The sequence below is a fragment of the Garra rufa genome, chromosome 21 (genome assembly GCF_049309525.1).
Source record: "Garra rufa chromosome 21, GarRuf1.0, whole genome shotgun sequence".
NCBI lineage: Eukaryota > Metazoa > Chordata > Actinopteri > Cypriniformes > Cyprinidae > Garra > Garra rufa.
The window spans coordinates 8256675-8278241 of record NC_133381.1 but is presented as its reverse complement, the minus strand read 5'-3'; the positions used below and the strand labels follow the sequence as shown (position 1 = coordinate 8278241).

Sequence of the window (21567 nt, the reverse complement as noted above, 5' to 3'; positions counted from 1 at the left end):
ATATTGTGGTCTCGATATTATCATGGTCACATGACAGTATGAAATGATAGGTCTTCCGGGCAAAAAGTGTAGATTTTTAAATATAATATACTTTTATTCTAACATAAAAGGTCTTTAAAGTTGTGTTTTGGGCCATTATGCTTTGGCACAGTATCTGTCCAAAGAACTAAAAACAGAAAGCACTTTGTTCAGCCGATCAGCTCGTAATCCGGTGTTTTCCGCGCTTCAAACGGTCAGTTCACAGTGAATGTCCCTTCATCAAGTCTGAGTTTTGAGGTGTGGAAAACACTGGATCACGAGCTGATCTCCTGAACAAAGTGCAAGCTGCGCTCTGAAACGTGCAGCGAAAACAGTCTTGATGAAGGGACATTCACTGTGAATTGAGCCGTTTGAGGTGCGGAAAACACCGGACGCACTTCCTTCAGGCGATCAGCTCTTGATCCGATGTTTTCCACGCCTTAAAATGGCTCAGTTCACAGTGAATGCCTCTTCAACAAGTCTGTTTTCAGTGCACATTTCAAAGTGAAGCGTGCACTTCGTTCAGGCGATCAGCTCATGATCTGGTGTTTTTCGCACCTCAAAGGCTCAATTCACGGTGAATGTCCCTTCATCAAGTCTGTTTTCACTGAGCTGTTTTGAGGTGTGGAAAACACTGGATCACGAGCTGATCTCGTGAACAAAGTGCAAGCTGCGCTCTGAAACTTGCAGCGAAAACAGTCTTGATGAAGGGACATTCACTGTGAACTGAGCTGTTTGAGGCGCGGAAAACACCGGACACACTTCATTCAGGCGATCAGCTCGTGATCCGGTGTTTTCCGTGCCTCAAAACGGCTCAGTTCACAGTGAATGCCTCTTCAACAAGTCTGTTTTTTGGGTGCACATTTCAAAGTGAAGCGGGCACTTCGTTCAGGCGATCCGATGTTTTCCGCGCCTCAAAACGGCTCAGTTCACAGTGAAAGCCTCTTCAACAAGTCTGTTTTCAGTGCACATTTCAAAGAGAAGCGTGCACTTCGTTCAGGCGATCAGCTCATGATCTGGTGTTTTTCGCACCTCAAAGGCTCAATTCACGGTGAATATCCCTTCATCAAGTCGGTTTTCACTGAGCTGTTTTGAGGTGTGGAAAACACTGGATCACGAGCTGATCTCGTGAACAAAGTGCAAGCTGCGCTCTGAAACGTGCAGCGAAAACAGTCTTGATGAAGGGACATTCACTGTGAACTGAGCCGTTTGAGGCGCGGAAAACACCGGACGCACTTCATTCAGGCGATCAGCTCGTGATCCGATGTTTTCCACGCCTTAAAATGGCTCAGTTCACAGTGAATGCCTCTTCAACAAGTCTGTTTTCAGTGCACATTTCAAAGTGAAGCGTGCACTTCGTTCAGGCGATCAGCTCATGATCTGGTGTTTTTCGCACCTCAAAGGCTCAATTCACGGTGAATGTCCCTTCATCAAGTCTGTTTTCACTGAGCTGTTTTGAGGTGTGGAAAACACTGGATCACGAGCTGATCTCGTGAACAAAGTGCAAGCTGCGCTCTGAAACTTGCAGCGAAAACAGTCTTGATGAAGGGACATTCACTGTGAACTGAGCTGTTTGAGGCGCGGAAAACACCGGACACACTTCATTCAGGCGATCAGCTCGTGATCAGGTGTTTTCCGTGCCTCAAAACGGCTCAGTTCACAGTGAATGCCTCTTCAACAAGTCTGTTTTTTGGGTGCACATTTCAAAGTGAAGCGGGCACTTCGTTCAGGCGATCCGATGTTTTCCGCGCCTCAAAACGGCTCAGTTCACAGTGAAAGCCTCTTCAACAAGTCTGTTTTCAGTGCACATTTCAAAGAGAAGCGTGCACTTCGTTCAGGCGATCAGCTCATGATCTGGTGTTTTTCGCACCTCAAAGGCTCAATTCACGGTGAATATCCCTTCATCAAGTCGGTTTTCACTGAGCTGTTTTGAGGTGTGGAAAACACTGGATCACGAGCTGATCTCGTGAACAAAGTGCAAGCTGCGCTCTGAAACGTGCAGCGAAAACAGTCTTGATGAAGGGACATTCACTGTGAACTGAGCCGTTTGAGGCGCGGAAAACACCGGACACACTTCATTCAGGCGATCAGCTCGTGATCAGGTGTTTTCCGTGCCTCAAAACGACTCAGTTCACAGTGAATGCCTCTTCAACAAGTCTGTTTTTCGGTGCACATTTCAAAGTGAAGCGTGCACTTCGTTCAGGCGATCAGCTCATGATCTGGTGTTTTCCGCGCCTCAAACGGGTCAGTTCACAGTGAATGTCCCTTCATCAAGTCTGAGTTTTGAGGTGTGGAAAACACTGGATCATGAGCTGATCTCCTGAACAAAGTGCACGCTTCGCTCTGAAATGTGTAGCGAAAACAGTCTTGATGAAGGGACATTCACTGTGAATTGAGCCGTTTGAGGTGCGGAAAACACCGGACGCACTTCCTTCAGGCGATCAGCTCGTGATCCGGTGTTTTCCTCGCCTCAGAACGGCTCAGTTCACAGTTCTCAGTTTGCAGTGAACTCATTTATTACATGTGCTGTGAGTTTAGTGCAACTTTGGGAAAGCAACAACCACCAGTTATGCTTTATTTTCACATTTACCTCCCAACATTTTGATGGGCAGATGATTACAGCATTTCACTAGACTTGCAGTAAGATGCATTTTTCAAGCCTGTCTTCACTGCCAATAAAATCAAATAAAAGCTGTACTGTAGTTTCTGTCAAAATAAAAGCTTAAAAGTACAGTATGAATTGCTGACAGCTAGCGGTTTAAATGGGTAATGTTACTGCAGTCCAAATTCAAAATATCTTTTTAAAGTGTAGAATTTAGGAAAGAAGTATTGTAATTTCTCTACTGTAGTGTAAAGCAAAAAATAATATACCTATGAAACAGGAATAACAATTATATAAAAATTGCTGTTATTGTTATTATATTCCAACTTGTTTTTTTTAGTTAGAAACATGGATTGGAGCTTTTAATTTTAAACTCTCAAAGTGCACTGTATAGAAAATTTTAAATTCTGACTTAAAGTTACTTTTATTCAACCAGCAAGTTTTTTTATTTTTATTTTTTTTACCACAAATGACACAGGCTTCTCCCAAAAGATAATAAGACGATGTACAAGAGGCGTCATTGTGGAAAAAAATATTTCTCAGCTTTTATTTACATTTGAACAAAAGTTCCAAAATTATTCATACCCTTTGCAAACTGTCACAGTCTGTGGGAAAATCCAAAGTTTTATACAATTCCAAATAGTCCAAGCTGTTCTAAAGCAATAAAAGTAGTTTTAAATCAGAATTTGCCAGGGGTGTGAATAATTTCGGGCTTGACTGTATATATGCAATAAATATTGTACTATGTACTTCATATTGAGGTATTATCGTATCGTGAGATTTTGATCGTGACATCCCTAGAAAATAATAAACATCTAAATGTGACAAAAAATGATCTCACCTTTTGTGCCGTGCGAAAGTAGACGCTCTTATCGGCACCACAACTGATCATTCTGACTTTCCCATCGTTAGCTGAAACAGAAACAAAGACATTGCACATAAACATTTCCAGCATTTGTTGTTAAATAAAACTTGGCAAGGCTATTAAAATCTCACCAGCGAATCGGACAGCAGTGATAGAGGAAGAGTGTTCATCCAGTGTTTGCAGGAGGCCGTATTCCCGATCCGCATCCAGAACATGGATCAGTCTGTCTCTGCTGGCAGTGGCCAACAGTTTCAGCCCTTAAACACATACATATTTAACACATTAACACCAAAATATTAAACAGTACAACCATTTCAAACATTAATAATAATGAGAAATGTTTCTTGAACAGCAAATCAGCATATCAGAATGATTTCTGAAGAATCATGTGACACTGAAGACTGGAGTAATGATGCTGAAAATTCAGCTTTGCATCACAGGAATAACTTACATTTTAAAATATATTACAATAGAAAAGTGTTATTTTGAATTGCAATAATATTTCAGAATATTCTGTATTTTTACCAAATGAATACAGACATTAAAAAAAATAACTGAATCTACTCTACATCAACTTTTGAATAGCAGTGTAAATGAATACAGTGTTTATTTACTAACATATGTCCTGCTATAATCATCTGATACTATTATCAGCAACCCCTCAGTACATTTCTGCAAGGATACACCAGCCGAACTGCATTTCTGAAATAGTGTTAAAAAAGTTCAATATCCGCTGAGGCGTGTTAAGAGCGGCTCCTGGTTTTGTTCTCACACTTTTCACACCACAAGCTGATTCACTAACACAGTGTTCATGTGTGACTTCACACAGTAAAGAAAAAAATGCAAATGCATCTTAACATGCGAGAACAGAACATGATATGTTTCTGCAATGCTAAGCAGAGGAAATGAGCCAGATCGTGTTGAAATGAGCGTTCAATCTCTATCAAGAGATTCCCTTCTGAAAACTCGTAATATATAATAACGGCTGCAGAGCAGCAGCGCAAATGATAATGTGATGTTCTTCACTGCAAAAACTAATCAAAATGCAGCTCTTGAGAGTTACAGATCCTCACAGGGCACTTAAAACTGAGCAATTGTTTTTTGAAGTACATGTTGAACAGGTACAGGAAATCTACAGGAGACGCAGACAGTCTGATGGACAGATACTGGATCTGGAATGCAGACCTGGCAGTTTATAAGTGTCCAGAAATAAAAGTGCTAATGTTTAGAACATTTGCACAATATACGTTTCAGATTTGAACTGATATGTGGGATCGAAACAAAAGGAAGATTTCCACAGAATCAAGCAGCCATTAGATATGCACATTCTTCTATTAGCTTTTCCTTTGCATGCTGTGCTTGAAATTTGTAATAAAAGTTACAATAAAATATGGAAAATATTGGAGGGATCGATGGTCCATTAAACTGAGAGAACCCTATCACAGTGTTGTGATAGAGTTGAAGAAGAAAGCAAGCTAGAAGGCGAGATTGTGCACCTCTATGTGTGTTCTAGCAGATGTTCTGTTTCTCATCGAGCTGTACTCAATGTCTGGCCTTGAGCCTGATATAAACCACCAGCTAAGGCAACACATGCTTAGCACAACTTCACACTGAACTGCACTTAACAGGGGAAGATAATGACTCTCAATACGGCTGCTCTAAAACCCAAGCCCTGTATAGAGCCTCAAGAGCTTTACAGAACCGGAGACAATTACACTATTCTAGTTAGTGCTGGTTGGAGGCATGATTTTCACCATAACGTGGAAGAATAAAGAGGAAAAAATCCCATGGAAAGGGCCAAAGCATTACTATTAAAAATAATATTTGTTCTCATTAAAATAAGTTTAAAAATAAATTCAATGTAAAAATTACGTTTTAAAATTAAATGTTTAAAAAAATATATTAATAAAATGACAAAAATTTTAATTATTAAATAATTAATCAAATTAAATAAAAATGACAAAAAAAGAAATTAAACAGATAAATAAATATTAGATTAAAACTTGTCTTGGCATCTACCTGAAATAAAATAAGTTGAAGTTAAAATACTAAAAAAAAAAATACTTTATTTCAGCTAAAACTCAAATAAAGAAGGAACTATTTCTAAAAACTAATAAAAAGATAAAAGCATATAACAAAAATCACTAAAAATTAAACTAAATGACCGTAAATAATAGTTTTCTTTATAATAAAATAAGTTTTCTTTATTGAAATAAACCTAAAAATAAAATAAATATAAAAACAGGGAAAAATAGGATGAAAAAAAAACATTTACATTAAAGAAGGAACAAAAACTACTAAAACAAATTCTAATTTCTCAAAAAGTTTTCCTCATTTAAAATAAGTCTAACAATAAATGTAAAAAAAGACATGTTTTAAAATTAAAATTTTAAAATGAAACAATATATTTTTATTGAAATAAATGTAAAAATAAAATACAAAAATAAAAAAGGTAAAATAATAAAATTTTATTTAAAAAATTGCATAAAATAAAATAAAATAAAATAAATAAATATTAGATGAAAACTTCAATTTAAAACAAGCATTATAAATACTGTATTGGCATCTACCTGAAATAAAATAATTTGAAGTTAAAATACTAAAATTACTACAGCTAAAACTGAAATAAAGACGGATATATTCATGAAAACTAATAAAATGATAAAAGCATATAACAAAATACCTAAAAATAATAGTTTTGTTTATGTACATTTTTTTCATTGAAATAAACCTAAAAACATTTAATGTTAAAAATGTAATTATTAATCATGTACAATGTTACTGCTTTTTGTAAGTGCTGACAGTTTCCAAAGTATATTATCTTTCCGTTTTGAATCAGCTATTGTTTAGTCAACTATTACTGGTATGTCAGTTTCCGCTAACTATGTCATGTCAGTTTCTGCTCTCTTGAACAGATACCCAAGGCTGTTTTATTTCCTTTCAATTCTTTCGAAAAATAACATTCTGGTTATTTTACATCTAAAGCTATCAGCAGCATCTTTGGCATGCTGTTGATTACCAAAAAAATGGTGGCATTGATAGTTGCATATTTTAAATGTTTAAACGCAACACTGCTCACTTGCATACTGATGCATGTTTTTGTTGTTTCTACAACCTGAAGAACAAAAATAATTTTCTATAATTTTATAACTGTTTCCAGCACTGATAATAAATCAGCATATTAGAATGATTTCTGAATGATCATTGACACTGAAAACAGTAATTATGCTGAAAATTTACCTCTTCATCACAGGAATAAATTCTATTTTAAAGCATATTAAAATAGAATACCACTATTTTAAATTGCAATAAAACGCTAAAGACTTTAAAAAACATTTAAAAACTTTTGAATCCCAAAATCCCAAATTTTTGAACAGCAGTGTGACAGCTGTCTCTGTGCATTAGGCTGGGATATTGAACACTGAAAGGGTATTTTAAGAATGAAAACATTACTTCAAGATTAAGTTGAACCAAGTTTGAGCTGTGAAGTTTACACTAGAAACACTAGCTGTAAACACTGCTGGTGGCATATGTGTGAAGTGGCGACTCCAAGGTTACCGAGCATCTGCTGAGCATCTGAGCTGGATCAGCATTTCCTTTTTACTGGGGCATTAAGCAGCACCTCACAGCGGATTTAATCAGCTACAGATCTATAAAAACACTCAGCACTCACCAGTCTCGGGTTTGGAGTACTCTAGACACAGGATCTCAGAGTCGTGGGCCTGGACGTCCATAATTTCCTCCATGCTCTCCAAATCATGGATTCTGGAAAGAACAGACGTTTAGTGAGGCTCTGATTGTAAAGTAAAAATCTTTATATTTTCTAAAGAATAATATAATATAATACATTGAGAATGCTTTTGTAATACATTATACATACAGATAGTGTAACATACATAATGTCTTTTTCCCACATGCATGTGATACCCAGTACACAAAAACATTGCCCTTTCCATTAAAACCCTCAGAGGATCAATTAACTCAAATCAATTAGTGCTGAAGTGTTAAGCAGACATGTGAAAAACAGACCTCAGTGTTCCATTGCGGTCCCCTGATGCCAGGTGTAGCCCGTCTGGGCTTACACACATGGTCCTAATGCCTGTCCGGTTATCTGAGGTCTGTGGGTCGACCTTCTCAGAGTTACTGGAGATGGTGCAGTCCGTGTCCAGCAGAGTGGAGGTGTTGCTGTCCATATAAATGACCTTCTGGAGGTCCTTTGGTGATAGAAAGATGATAAATTTGTGACATGTTCATTATATTTACAATTGTGGTCAAAAGTTTACACACACCTTGCAGAATCTGCAAAATGTTAATTATTTTACTAAAATAAGAGGGATCATACAAAATGCGTGGTATTTTTTATTTAGTACTGACCTGAATAAGATATTTCACATAAAAGACATTTACATAAGGCTACAAGAGAAAATAATAGTTGAATTTATAAAAATTACCCAGTTTAAAAGTTTACATACGCTTTATTCTTATCCCTGCTGAAAAAAAGGCGAAAACCAGCCTAGGCTGGTTGGCTGGTCTTAGCTGGTTTAAGCTGGAAGTAGCTGGTTTTAGCTGGTCTCCCAGCCTGACCAGCTAAGACCAGCCTGGGAGACCAGCTAAAACCAGCTACTTCCAGCTTAAACCAGCTAAGACCAGCTAAAACCAGCCTGAATGACCAGCTAAAACGAGCCAACCAGCCTAGGCTGGTTTTAGCTGTTTTTTCATCAGTGAATACTATGTTTGATCCACAGCTGTGTTTTTTTGTTTAGTGATAGTTGTTTATTGTCCTGAAGAGTTAAACTGCCCGCTGTTCTTCAGAAAAATCCTTCAAGTTCTACAAATTCTTTGGTTTTTCAGCATTTTTGTGTATTTGAACCCATGATTTTGAGATCCATCTTTTTACACTGAGGACAACTGAGAGACTCAAATGCAACTATTACAGAAGGTTCAAACGCTCACTGATGCTTCAGAAGGAAAAACGATGCATTAAAAGCCGGGGGTGAAAACTTCTGAACAGAATGAAGATGTGTACATTTTTCTTATTTTGCCATTTATAATAATTGAATAATTAAATAATCAAATTTACCCTGATCTTCAAATTCATGGTTTGTCCTCAGTGTGAAAAGATGGATCTCAAAATCATACGGTCATTGTTGGAAAGGGTTCAAATACACAAAAATGCTGAAAAACCAAAGAATTTGTGGGACCTGAAGAATCTTTCTGAAAAACAGCGGGCAGTTTAACTGTTCAGAACAAACAAGGGACTCAAGAACAACTACCACAAAAAAAAAACTGCTGTGGATCATTCAGGTAACAGCGCAGTATTAAAAATGAAGTGTATGTAAACTTTTGAACAGGGTCATTTTTATAAATGCAACTATTATTTTCTCTTGTGGTCTATGTGTAAATGTCTTTTATGTGAAATATCTTACTCAGGTCAGTACTGAATAAAAAATAACATGCATTTTGTATGATCTCTTTTATTTTAGTAAAATAATTAACATTTTGCAGATTCTGCAAGGTGTATGTAAACTTTTGACCTAAACTGTAAACAGATACATTACGTAAGTCACTTAAAATGCTTTAAAAAATTATTATGTTTGAGAAAATATCAAAACAAGTGCCATCTGCAAATTATTCTGAGCTTTCAAAACTCACATTGCTGATGACGTTTCGGCTGAGGGTGGTGTTTTGAACATCTGTGTTCCATAAACGGATAGTATTGTCTGAAGAACAACTGAGGAACAATCCTGGAGACAAACGTGGCTGCTCTCCATCCCTCGACTCTGGGTACACCTGCAGGACAAAGAAATGAGAAGTGACTCAACCTGACAAAATACACTGAATTACATCGCACAAACTCATACATACAAATAAATAAAGGCGCATTTACTCTAATGTGGCATTTAAACTCTATTAGGTCATTATCATTTTAAAAACAAAGGAGCAGTCTTACACACTAGGCATTAATCTCTAATCTCTTTACTCTTTATATTTAGAGTAAATATCCATCTAAGTGACACACAGAGACTATACAGTACATTCTAGCATAGGATAGCATTTTAATGAAAATGTCTTTATTATTGAATAATTTTACTTTATTATGTTTTAATCATTTACGGTGTTATTTAACAATTTTTTGAATTACCTTTCATTTATATTTTACACTTAAGTTTTAGTTTTTGCTATTTTAATAGTTTTTTGAACATGTCTGTAGTTTTAGCTGATCTGGTATTTAATGTAAACTAAACAAAAACAAGATAAATGTTTTATTTTATTTTATTGTATTTGCATTAAAGTTTTTTATTGTTTTAGTTTTAGTTAGTTATAAAAATCGTGGGCTGTAATTATGGACATATTTCAGGAACTTTGATGAGGTCACAAAATGCCAGACAACTAAAGACGCAACAACCCAAAAGGGAAGTCACAGTCATGAATCATGTGTTCCAATACGAACATGCAGTCCACAACACAAGCTGAAAATATAGTATATCCTGCATGTTGATAAATCGTACAGGTTTTTAAAACATATGCATCCTGTCACAATGAAGAAAAACACAGTAAACTCCATTTGAATGGTGCAAAAACAGCAAACTCATCACATTCCTGATTGGATAGCAGATATAAAACAAGGTAGAAAAGCTACAAGCAAGACTGAAACCTACAGCGGGTGGGCTCTCATTAATACACTAACCTTGTATGAGTTCACATCTGGCCATACAAAAATAATACAAAAACATGAGGCTCAAATACAAAAGACCTGCCTCACATTATTTCAGCAGGCAAAATGTCAACACGCAACACAATGGAGGGACAAAAAAAAAAAAAAAACACAGACAAAACATATTGCCATTGAAGTCTGAATACACTTGGCTGAATTTTCTCATAATCCTAAAAACCTTTGTTCTGCTTGAAATGTATTTAATTAGTTTTGCAGGTAAAAAGGAAGACCCATGTATGAGCTGTTGTTAAAAAACTGAAAATTTTAGGTTTTGTATTTTATTTTATATATGTGACCCTGGACCACAAAACCAGCCATAAGTGTAAATTTGTCAAAATTGAGATTCTTAGGTCATCTGAAAGCCAAGTAAATACGATTTTCATTGATATATGGTTTGTTAAAATAGGACAATGTTTGTCTGAGATACAACTATTTGAAAACCTGGAATCTGAGAGTGCAAAAAAATCTAAATATTGAGAAAATCGCCTTAAAAGTTGTCCAAATGAAGTTCTTACCAATGCATAATACTAATCAAAAAGTTTTTATATTTTTATGGTAGAAAATTTACAAAATATCTTCATGGAACATGATCTTTACTTAATATGCTAATGATTTTTGGCATAAAAGAAAAATCGATCATTTTGACCCATACAATGTATTTTTGGCTATTGCTACAAATATACCCGTGCTACTTAAGACTGGTTTTGTGGTCCAGGGTCACATATATGTTTGCATGAAATGTTTGTCTTATTTGACATGTTGCCTTGGCAAACAGCTCAAATAAAGTCTGTCTTATTTATTTTACTTTATTTCAGTTAAAGTTTAAAATACATGTCTTGTTTCTCACCTCCACGCTCCATACACAGGACGAATGGTAGAGAGCCGAGTAAACCTTGCCCACTTTACGAAGATCACGTACATCCCAAACGTACAGACTGTGATCGTTGTAGACGCAGGACAGCCAGCGGTTCGTGGGGTCATAGGTCACGGCCACAGCGTCAGGATAGCGGACGTTTTCCTTGTAGGCGAAGAGGTGGCTGTGGAGAGATCATGACAGATTACAGGGACAGTAAAAACAGTTGTACTGCGAGGTCAAAAAAGGTCTTCTGGAAGTGTCACGAGAAAATGTTTCCAAGCAGAACCCACACTTAGACCACAGCTATTTACAGCCAATTATAAAGAGACAGACAGAATGACAGCATGCTGGGAGCAGTGTCTGCTGGCATGCTTGGGTTAGTTTTTTTGATGGTACATTTGTTCATGATGCATATTTGTTTCTCTATGAAATGGCTTCCATTTACATTAGTTACTAGCTACATGAACGCATATACCGTTCAAAAGTTTACATACCCTTGATTCTTAATACTGATTTGGTACCTGAATGATCTACAGCTGTGTTTTTTGTTTAGTGATAGTTGTTCATGAGTCCCTTGTTTGTCCTGAACTAAACTGCCCGCTGTTTTTCAGAAAAATAATTCAGGTCCCATAAGTTCTTGGGTTTTTTTTTAGCATTTCGGTGTTTTTGAACCCTTTCCAACAATGACTCTGTGATTTTGAGATCCATCTTTTCACACTGAGGACAACTGAGGGACTCATATGCAACTATTACAGAAGGTTCAAATGCTCACTGATGCTCCAGAAGGGAAAAAAGGAATAAGAGCCGGGGGTGAAAACTTTTGAACAGAATGAAGATGTGTACATTTTTCTTATTTTGCCTAATTTTCTTTTTTTCCATTTAGTACTGCCCTTCAGAAGCTACAGAAGATGTTTCCTGTTCATCATGTTTCCTTTTGAAGCATCTGTGAGCGTTTGAACCTTCTGTAATTGTTGCATATTAGTCTCTCAGTTGTCCTCAAAGTAAAAAGGTGGATCTTAAAATCAAACAGTCATTGTTGCAAAGGGTTCAAATAAACAAATGCTGAAAAACCAAAGAATTTCTGCTTAGTAAAATAACAAAAGTGAACAGAATTGTTACTGTTTATTGTCTAAAAATGTACAGTAGCCTCAAAAAGACACAGACGCATCTCAGCATCTTAAAAACAGTCTTCCTGAACAGTATAATATATAATAGAGGTCAACAGCTTTGTCTCAGCCTTGCAGCAGTGTCTCTGCATATTTATGAGTGGTGGACTAAGAGGTCTCATGTGTTTGACAGTTTGGAAAAAAAGCAGGGAATGCTAAGCAGATGTCAGTGGCTAAGCTGTTTCATCGAGACTACATGAATCCACTCTGAATCTTAAAACAGTCAGAGATTTCACAACCGTTTCTGGGTATTTGCATATGCATAATGCTGGACACCAGACAGCAGCTCATCCAGTAGGAAAATCTCTGGAGATTTTTCTAGTGAAAACATTTATCCTACTGTTCTGACTTTTGACAAAGGGATTTTACATTGATATATTTCACACTGATTTTGAGCAATCACATTAAGTATCATGGTGGTACCATAGTACCATACGTAGCACCTTAAGTAGCATGGGTATATTTGCAGCAATAGCCAAAAATACACTGTATGGGTCAAAATGATCAATTTTACTTTTATGCCAAAAATCATTAGGATATTAAGTAAAGATCATGTTCCATGAAGATATTTTGTAAATGTCCTACCATAAATATTTCTAAACTTAATTTTTGATTAGTAATATGCATTGCAAAGAACTTTATTTGGACAATTTTAAAGGCAATTTTCTCAATATTCAGATTTTTTTGCACTCTCAGATTTCAGATTTTCAAAAAGTTGCATCTCAAACAAATATTGTCTTATCCTAAGCTTATTTATTTAGCTTTTTATGATGTATAAATCTCAAGTTTTTTGTACTGAGACTCACTAATGTGGGTGATCTTACCTGGCCTCAGTAACAGTGGAGATGTCTGTGCCCAGACTGTGAGGGTGAGGCAGCGTACAGATAAAGTGCAGGTCAGTGGGGCTGAACGCTCTCACGGTGCCATCAGCACAACCACAGAAGATCAGATCCTCAGTAACAGACAGAGATGTGGCCATACTGGTCTGAGAGAGAGAGAATGGAGAAATTGAGATGACTTATTCAAGACCAAAGTTTTGGATTGATACTGAAGCAAGTCATTACTGGGCCCACACAAAATCTGCACAAATTTATACATTTTATTTTATCTTATCTTTGATTATGGAGGATAAAATAGAAATTCTGGAAGAGAAAAAGTTTAAAAATACAGTTGAAGTCAAAAGTTTACATACACCTTGCAGAATCTGCAAAATGTTGATTCCTTTACAGAAACAGGGTAAATTTAACTTATTTTGTCTTCTGGGAATATGTCAAGTACATTCTGTAGCTTCTGAAGGGCAGTACTAAATGTAAAAAATATGATATTTATGCAAAATAAGAAAAAATGTACACATCTTCATTCTGTTCAAAAGTTTTCACCCCTGGCTTTTAATGCATCGTTTTTCCTTCTGAAGCATCATTGAGCATTTGAACCTTCTGTAATAGTTGCATATGAGTCCCTCAGTCCTCTCAAAATCATACAGTCATTGTTGGTTCACTTCAAATACACAAAAATGCTGAAAAACCAAAGAATTTGTGGGACCTAAAGGATTTTTCTGAAGAACAGCATGCAGTTTAATTGGACAAACAAGGGACTCATGAACAACTATCACTAAACAAAACTAAAGAAAAAAAAAGTAATTCGGGTAACAACACAGTATTAAGTGTATGTAAAATTTTACATTTTTATAAATTCAACTTATTTTCTCTTGTGGACTATATGTAAACGTCTTTTATGGTAAATATCTTATTCAGGTCAGTACTGAAAAAATAACATACATTTTGTATGATCCCTCTTATTTTGGTAAAATAATTTACATTTTGAAGATTCTGCACGGTGTATGTAAACTTCTGACTTCAACTGTTCATTATTAAAGTACTAACTAAATATTTTAGTTTTATTATAAATAGTACTAAAAGTACTAAAAACAAATAATCAAGTATGCAATGGGAGGAGGAAATGTAATATTTTGTGAACAATGGGCATTTAAATTCTCTTTAAATCTGCAGAGCTTTAAGCAACCACCCAAAATTGTATTTACCATGTGGGCCAAGTTATTTTGTCGGGTAAGTCGTAAAATGAGACAAAATGAGAGCTCTGTGCATTCAATCAAGATGTCTTATTAAACTTCACCGATAATTGCATGGGAAATGCACAATGCACAAACCACAAATAAAAGCTGATGAGATCTAACACATGAAAATAATACAAAACAGGTGGCAATAAAGAGACGAAACGTGAAAAATGTGAAATTTATTTAATGCCTGAGCAGGTTAAAAGAGAGAAGATATGTGCTCATTTGTGTATTTTTCCATGGGCTGTTAGATGTTCCCAATAAGAAAAAATCGAATCTAAAAGGGAAATATAACAGCCTCCTTTACTGAAATATCTAAATTAATGTACTAAGATAAGGACACAGGGGACCATTTGCTAAATAAGCTTAATGTCAAAGACTAAAGTTCATTTTTAGATAATCAGGTTGTACAGTGATCCTGGGCATCATTTAGTTGATAAACTGTTAGACAGAGAGGCTTTTGTATTCTCAACCATGCTCTGTATCTCTTTCTTTTTGGCACTCTTCTGACTCTTTCTTGTTTTCTCAGTGCAGTGGGCTCAAGGGTCCCACAAAAGCAGAATTGTGCGGCACCCACCTGCACTGACCATGACCCACATTGACAGTTTGTGAGGAGTCAAATCGAGATCTCATATCGGCTCTACATCATGTGTTCAAGTTCACAACACGGCTAACTAGTTCTCACGGTTTTCTAAAGGTCTTCTAAATACAAATTTGCTTCATCTTCCTCTTTTGTAGGATACAACACACTTGTCTTTCAACAGATGCTACTACATTCAAACCAGAATTTCTTCAGACACCTTCAACATTTCTGATATTATCAGTTTATTCGCTATAGTTTAGAAAATGGTAATAAAATATGACAAGGATTCAGAGAATAAATCCATCTTAATAATGTCAGATAACTTTGATAGAAAGGTATGTAATGGATTATAACCAATCAAAAATTCAATAAACTGTTAGTAAGACAATATTTACACAACTATCAATACGCTGTTGACCAATTACCAAGCAATGCTTAATTTTGTTCAGTCTGTGGTGTAAAAAGGTTGCATTAGCAATTAAAGAAAAAACACTTAAGCAAAACACGGTCAGGTCAAAGTGTCTGAATAATTTTTGGTCCCAAATTTTTTATAAATTTTACTGGTAGTCCACAGTATGAAGAATTAATTACTGAATACTAGTAATTAAATGATTAAATACATAATTAAAATATTATTAAATACCTTTTTAAAATGCAATTAAATAATTAAAATAATGACATTTACAAATATTTTTTAAAAAGTAAAATTTAATAATAATAATAATATTTTTTTAACAGAAAATGATGACGTATGCAATTAAACAATTAAAACATTTAAATGCATAATTTAAACAATAAAAACAATGCATATAAATGTACAAAATGTATAGCAACAATAATAATTATACTAATTAAAACACACACAAAAGGGGTGGCGTATGCAGCAAATACAGAAAATGATGGGTATTTAAAAATCGAATGAGTTTTGTGTGTGACGATTCCTGTGTCCTGTATCATACATAATGTGAAATGCTAAGTCTGAGATAAGAGTGATAACTGGCAAGTGAAGGTAATGAGGTCAAACATCCAATGTATGACTGACAGCAGCACTGTGACATGTCGTTTAATGAGTTTTACAATGAGGCGTGACAGCTGAATCCGCAGCCCTGATGTGAAACTTACTGCGAAACTGTCATTTTTCTGGACAGTGTGAGAGGAGAAGCAGAACAGACTAAGATTAGACAGCAGCAGCAGCAGCATTAGACTCTCACTTAACACTGCAGAGAGCTTAGAAACACCCTCTGTTACAGACACTTTCATATCAGAAAAGGAAAAAACAGCTTAACATGGATAAAACACAAAACACAGAGGCAAGAAAGCCGAAACAAAGTTCAGTTACAAATTAGGGGTTAAAAATGTAACAACTGAACTTTTTAAGTTAAATTCCAAGCCTAAAACAGCTTTAATTTCATGCATGTTATTTAAGGGGATACACTGCAGGCAAAAACACTGTTTTTCATGCACATGTTAAGTTTGAGATTTTGGGCTTTTTGGTGTTTCGTAAAATGTTTTTTCAGGCTAGTGGAAAGAAAACACCCAAAAGATACCGTTTTATAGCACTTTATATTTGTTTCAATAGATTTCAATTACAATCTATATTTTTAAAGGCCATTTTCTCGAATTGAGTTTTTTCTTCTACACTGAGCCATAAATCTCCACTTCAGTAACGCTTACACAAACCAAACTTTAAATTTTTATTCCTGTCTATATTCTGAAGGTTTTTACAGAGGGATTTTACAGAGTTCATATATAATTTGCTTGATTTTATACATTTGATTCCCCCTAAAATGGTAAAAATACACTCTTTTCACACGTTTTTTTTTTTTCTGAATTATGGAGTGACAACATTTGACTCTAATATGTCAAAAAAAATTAAACAAGAATTTTGAAACTGACTTCATCCAGGATTTAGATTTTTGTACTAGAAATGTATGCAAATTAGCGCATATTTAATTAAATAATGCCTCATTTGCATATTTAAACCTAACATTTTAGAAAACTTGTAATACAAAAAATGTTTGCAATTATCACTGTAATCAATTAACTAGGTAAGTAAGGTGATAACTATTAGGTTTTTTTTTTTACCCTATTCTCTGGTGTCTCGTCTTCAGCGTTCCAGTCAAATTTAACGCAATTTTCCCAATTAATTTTCCATAAAGATTTTAGAAAATAGTCCAGAGTTCTGAACTAGTCTGCAAAAATTTTATTTTCATATAAATTCTGTTTTTTATACACTAATGGATACAACTTACTATATTATCAAAAAGTACATAGTTAGCTAAACTGATAAAAGTCTGTTCCAAAGTTGTAAAGAAAACTAAAATTACTAGAGTACTAGAAAAATGATTTAAGGTTTTATTTTAATTAAAATAGAAACTAAAATCATCTAATCATAAATCAATCCTGAATGGCATTTTTATGTTTTGAACCAAACTATTGAGCTCTATATTGCAGTCATTCATGCATATTCGTGACAGACTGCACAATCAGCCAATCAGCATCCTCATCACTCACCCTAAGCTCCACCCACTTGTCCAGCATTCTTTTGTCGTTGAACTCACAGAGCAGCCCAGAGGTAGTGATGCAGAAGGTGCTCTTCGCCTTCCGTCCCTTTCCACAGGCCACATCGCTAAAGAAGTTATTCCGCAGCTCTCCAAGAAGACCAGAGCGGCCCAATAATGGTACTGTAGCGTTCACCTGTGAGAGATGACATTTATGAGACTTTCATCTGAGACCTTTAGTGTTGTATGAAAAGACTGGGAGTTCCCGTGACATGACATTTTCAACTGTGGACAGGACTGATGTCTGTGGTGATGGGAAGTGAGAGTAAGAGACGGAAAGCCAGACAGAAAGATTAAAAAGAGCTGTATTTTGTAGAGATAAAGCTAGCTGTCGTTTGCAACATGTACCTTGGACGACTTGGTGTGGTCTAGATACCAGAACTTCACGTGTCTATTCCCAGCTGTAACAAAGTATGAGCTGTCATCTGAGAAAGACACAGCCATCACTTTACTGGACACCTTGTTGGCGGCAACCACAACATTTTTCTGAAAGGACAAAAAGACAAATACAGTTGAGGTCAAACGTTTACATTCACCTTGAAGAATCTGCAAAATGTTAACTATTTTATCAAAATAAGAGGGATTGTACAAACTGCATGTTATTTTTTAATTAGTACTGACCTGAATAAGATATTTCACATAAAATGTTTACATATAGCAGAGCTCATATGCAACTATTACAGGAGGTTCAAACACTCACTGATGCTTCAGAAGGAAACATGATGGATTAAGAGTCAGGGGTGAAAACTTTCTGAATTTGAAGATCAGGGTAAATTTTACTTATTTTGTCTTCTGGGAAACATATAAGTATTTTCTGTAGCTTCTGAAGGGCAGTACTAAATGAAAATAGTTTGATATTTAGGGAAAATAAGAAAAATGTACACATCTTTATCCTGTTCAAAAGTTTACACCCCTGGCTCTTAATGCATTGTTTCTCATTCTGAAGCATCAGTGAGCATTTAAATCTTTCGTAATAGTTGCATATGAGTCTCTTAGTTGTTCTCAGTGTGAAATAATGGATCTCAAAACCATACAATTATTGTTGAAAATGGTTCAAATACGCAAAAATGCTGAAAAACCAAAGAATTTGTGGGACCTGAAAAATGGGGCAGTTAAACTGTTCAGGACAACAATGGACTCACGAACAACTATCAATGACAAAAAAACAAAACAGCTGTGGATCATTCAGGTAACAACACTAAACTTTTGAACGGGGTCATTTTTATAAATTCAACTAATATTTTCTCTTGTGGACTATATGTAAACATATTTTATGTGAAATGTCGTATTCAGGTCACTGCTAAATTTTAAAAATATCATGCATTTTATATGATCCTTCTTATTTTGGTAAAATAATTAACATTTAGCAGATTCTGCAATGTATGTAAACTTTTGACAATATGTTTTTTTTAAGTTATTGGTTAAATTAATTAAAGAGCAACAATCATAAGAGAAAAAACATGGTTAACACAGAGCATTACACTCCAAAAGTAATCCACACAAGTCAATCACTTAACATACTGTGAAGCAAAAACCTGCTTGTTTATAAGAAACATCAAGGCATTTTAACTTTAAACTGTCACTTCTGGCCATAAACCATAATAACGCTTCCTGCAGTGAAAAATTCCATCCCCTGCTGTACTATCACATTAAAATCCACCAACATTTTCTTTAGAACTGTTTTTGCTTGTAAACAATCCTTGATCTGTGCATATTTCTCTCCTGATGCAGACCAAATGACTTTTTCTTACTTAAAAAAACATCATTATAGATAGAGGACGATTTAATGGACTTGTTTACAAATGCAGAGCTTTTCGCTTTACTAGAAGTTAACTGGTGGGGCTGTGTGGATTATTGTGATGTTTTCATCAGCTATTTAAACTTCCGTTCTGACGGCACCCATTCACTGCAGAGGATCCATTGGTCAGCAAGTGATGTAATGCTAAATTTCTCCAAATCCGTTCAGATGAAGAAACATCTCGGATGGCCTAATGGTGAGTAGTTTTAATTTCTGGATGAACTATTGCTTAAAATTCTTCTTCTCTTCATTTTTCAGCTATACGAATATACTCCATAAAATATAATGTATATTCTATACTACAAATATACTGTTGCCTTGTGTTAACAACATTTTTTTGATGCATTGCAAACATCGCTATTTCCTTCAGGAAAAGCAAAATCGAATTATCCAAACAGCGTAAATAAAACAATAAACTAAATGAAAGCCATCTTTCATGACTGTACGGATATTGCTAGTCACCTTCCAGGCCCAGACGTTGACAATCATGTCATGTTGGTAACCCACGCTGACGATGTATTTACTGTTGGGGGAGAAAGCCACACATGCCACGCCGTATTTATGCTCCTGTAACTCTGCCACCTGCGTCCTCTCCGCCATATCCCAGACACGAACCGCTGGCATATGACCGCTCTAGAGAGAAAGAGATGATGTGGGCTGTCAACATGTTTTACTCCAGACAATCTGAACAAAAGAGCAATATCTACCAGATTATATAACAAAAATTATATATTTAGAAACATAGAACCTTAATATAAATATATACGTACTAACATTTTTCATTTATTAATCAAGTATGCATTAATCAAAAGTGGTTGACAATAAAGGCATTGATAATTTTACAAAAGACTTCTATTAATTAACATACATGCTGTTCTTTTAAACTTCCTTTTCATCAAAGAATCCAGAGAAAAACGTAACATGGTTTTCACAAAAAAAAGGTTTGCAAAACTGTTCTTGAAAGAAAAATGTTTCTTGAGCATCAAATCATATTAGAAAAATTTCTGAAGGATCATGTGACATTGAAGATTGGAGTAGTGATGCTGACAATTTACAGGAAGAAATTAAGTTTTAAAATACACTGAAACTAAAACAGTTATTTCAAAGTGCAATGATACTTTTCAATATTAAATAAAAATTTTTGACTGTATTTTTTTGATCAAATAAATGCAGCCTTGGTGAGCATAAGACATAAGATAAATAAAAAATGTGTAAATATTATATGTGGACCACAAAACCAGTCTTAGTCTTAAGTATATTTCTGGCAATAGCCAACAATACATTGTATGGGTCAAAATTATAGATTTTTCTTTTATGCCTAAAATTATTAGGATATTAAATGAAGATCATGTTTTTTTTTTTTTTTTTGTAAACATCCTACCGTAAATATATCAAAAGTTAATTTTTGATTAGTAATATGCATTGCTAATAACTTCATTTGGACAACTTTAAAGGCGATTTTCTCAAAATATAGAAAAGATATTTTTGCACCCTCGGATTCAAATAGTTGTATCTCGGCCAAATACTATCCTATCTTAACAAATCTACATCAAAGGAAAGCTTATTTATTCCGTTTTCAGATAATGTTTAAATCTCAATTTATTTTTTAAAAATTGACCCTTATGACCCTTTTTTTTTTTTTTTTTTTTTTGGTTTTGTGGTCCAAGGTCACATATATATAAAAGAAATGTCCCTAACTTTCCCTGGCCTGAAAACATCACTTTAAATATCCCCTGATATTTTTTCCCCTCATGTTTTCTCTGACTGTGGTAACCTTGGATTTTTTATTTTGATGTTTTGCAAGCATGCATTCAAAAGCACCTTTCTTTTCTTGTGCAACACTTAAACTTAGATGTTGAGACAGGTCAGATCAATCCCATTTATGCAACTCAGATCAAGACAGATCATGCACACAAACAAAAAGGAATTACTGAAGATTCATTCTGATTAAATCTTGCACAACATCCTGCTTTAATACAGCACTGTGACGCCAACATCTGATCAGCATTCAGCACTACTGGGACTTCACAGTGAGAATCTGCTGGGGTCAGAGATTAAACCACAGTGAGCAGACATATGCCGATTCCAGGCTGGTTCTGTCTCTTCCTTCAGGCACAGTTTCTTTTTTTTCTTGCTCCCTACATGCTCTCTTCCTTGCCCTTTCCTGGCGCTCTCGCTTTCACCTTTTTATGACAGCAGACACAGTCTGTGTGCACGCTGGCATGATGCCGCTTGTTGCCATGGCAGCCAGTAAGCATAAACTCACATCACTTTCACATGCTGGAGTAAGAAATTCCTCTCAAACGGAAAGGATTATTTTTTACACACA

The 21567-nt window shown here is 35.2% G+C and overlaps 1 protein-coding gene across 1 annotated transcript in view; it reads right to left on the bottom strand.

Moving 5' to 3' along the window:
• Positions 1–21567, bottom strand: part of mapkbp1 (mitogen-activated protein kinase binding protein 1) — a 65245-nt gene that overhangs the window by 11832 nt on the left and 31846 nt on the right. Inside the window, exons 5-15 of the mRNA XM_073827550.1 lie at positions 19701–19871; positions 17789–17926; positions 17394–17576; positions 13047–13207; positions 11048–11237; positions 9138–9275; positions 7515–7699; positions 7159–7250; positions 3617–3742; positions 3462–3532; positions 1907–2007 (exon numbers count right to left, since the gene is read on the bottom strand). Of these exons, the coding sequence (XP_073683651.1) occupies positions 1907–2007; positions 3462–3532; positions 3617–3742; positions 7159–7250; positions 7515–7699; positions 9138–9275; positions 11048–11237; positions 13047–13207; positions 17394–17576; positions 17789–17926; positions 19701–19871 (1556 nt within the window). The remainder of the gene's footprint in view (positions 1–1906; positions 2008–3461; positions 3533–3616; positions 3743–7158; positions 7251–7514; positions 7700–9137; positions 9276–11047; positions 11238–13046; positions 13208–17393; positions 17577–17788; positions 17927–19700; positions 19872–21567) is intronic.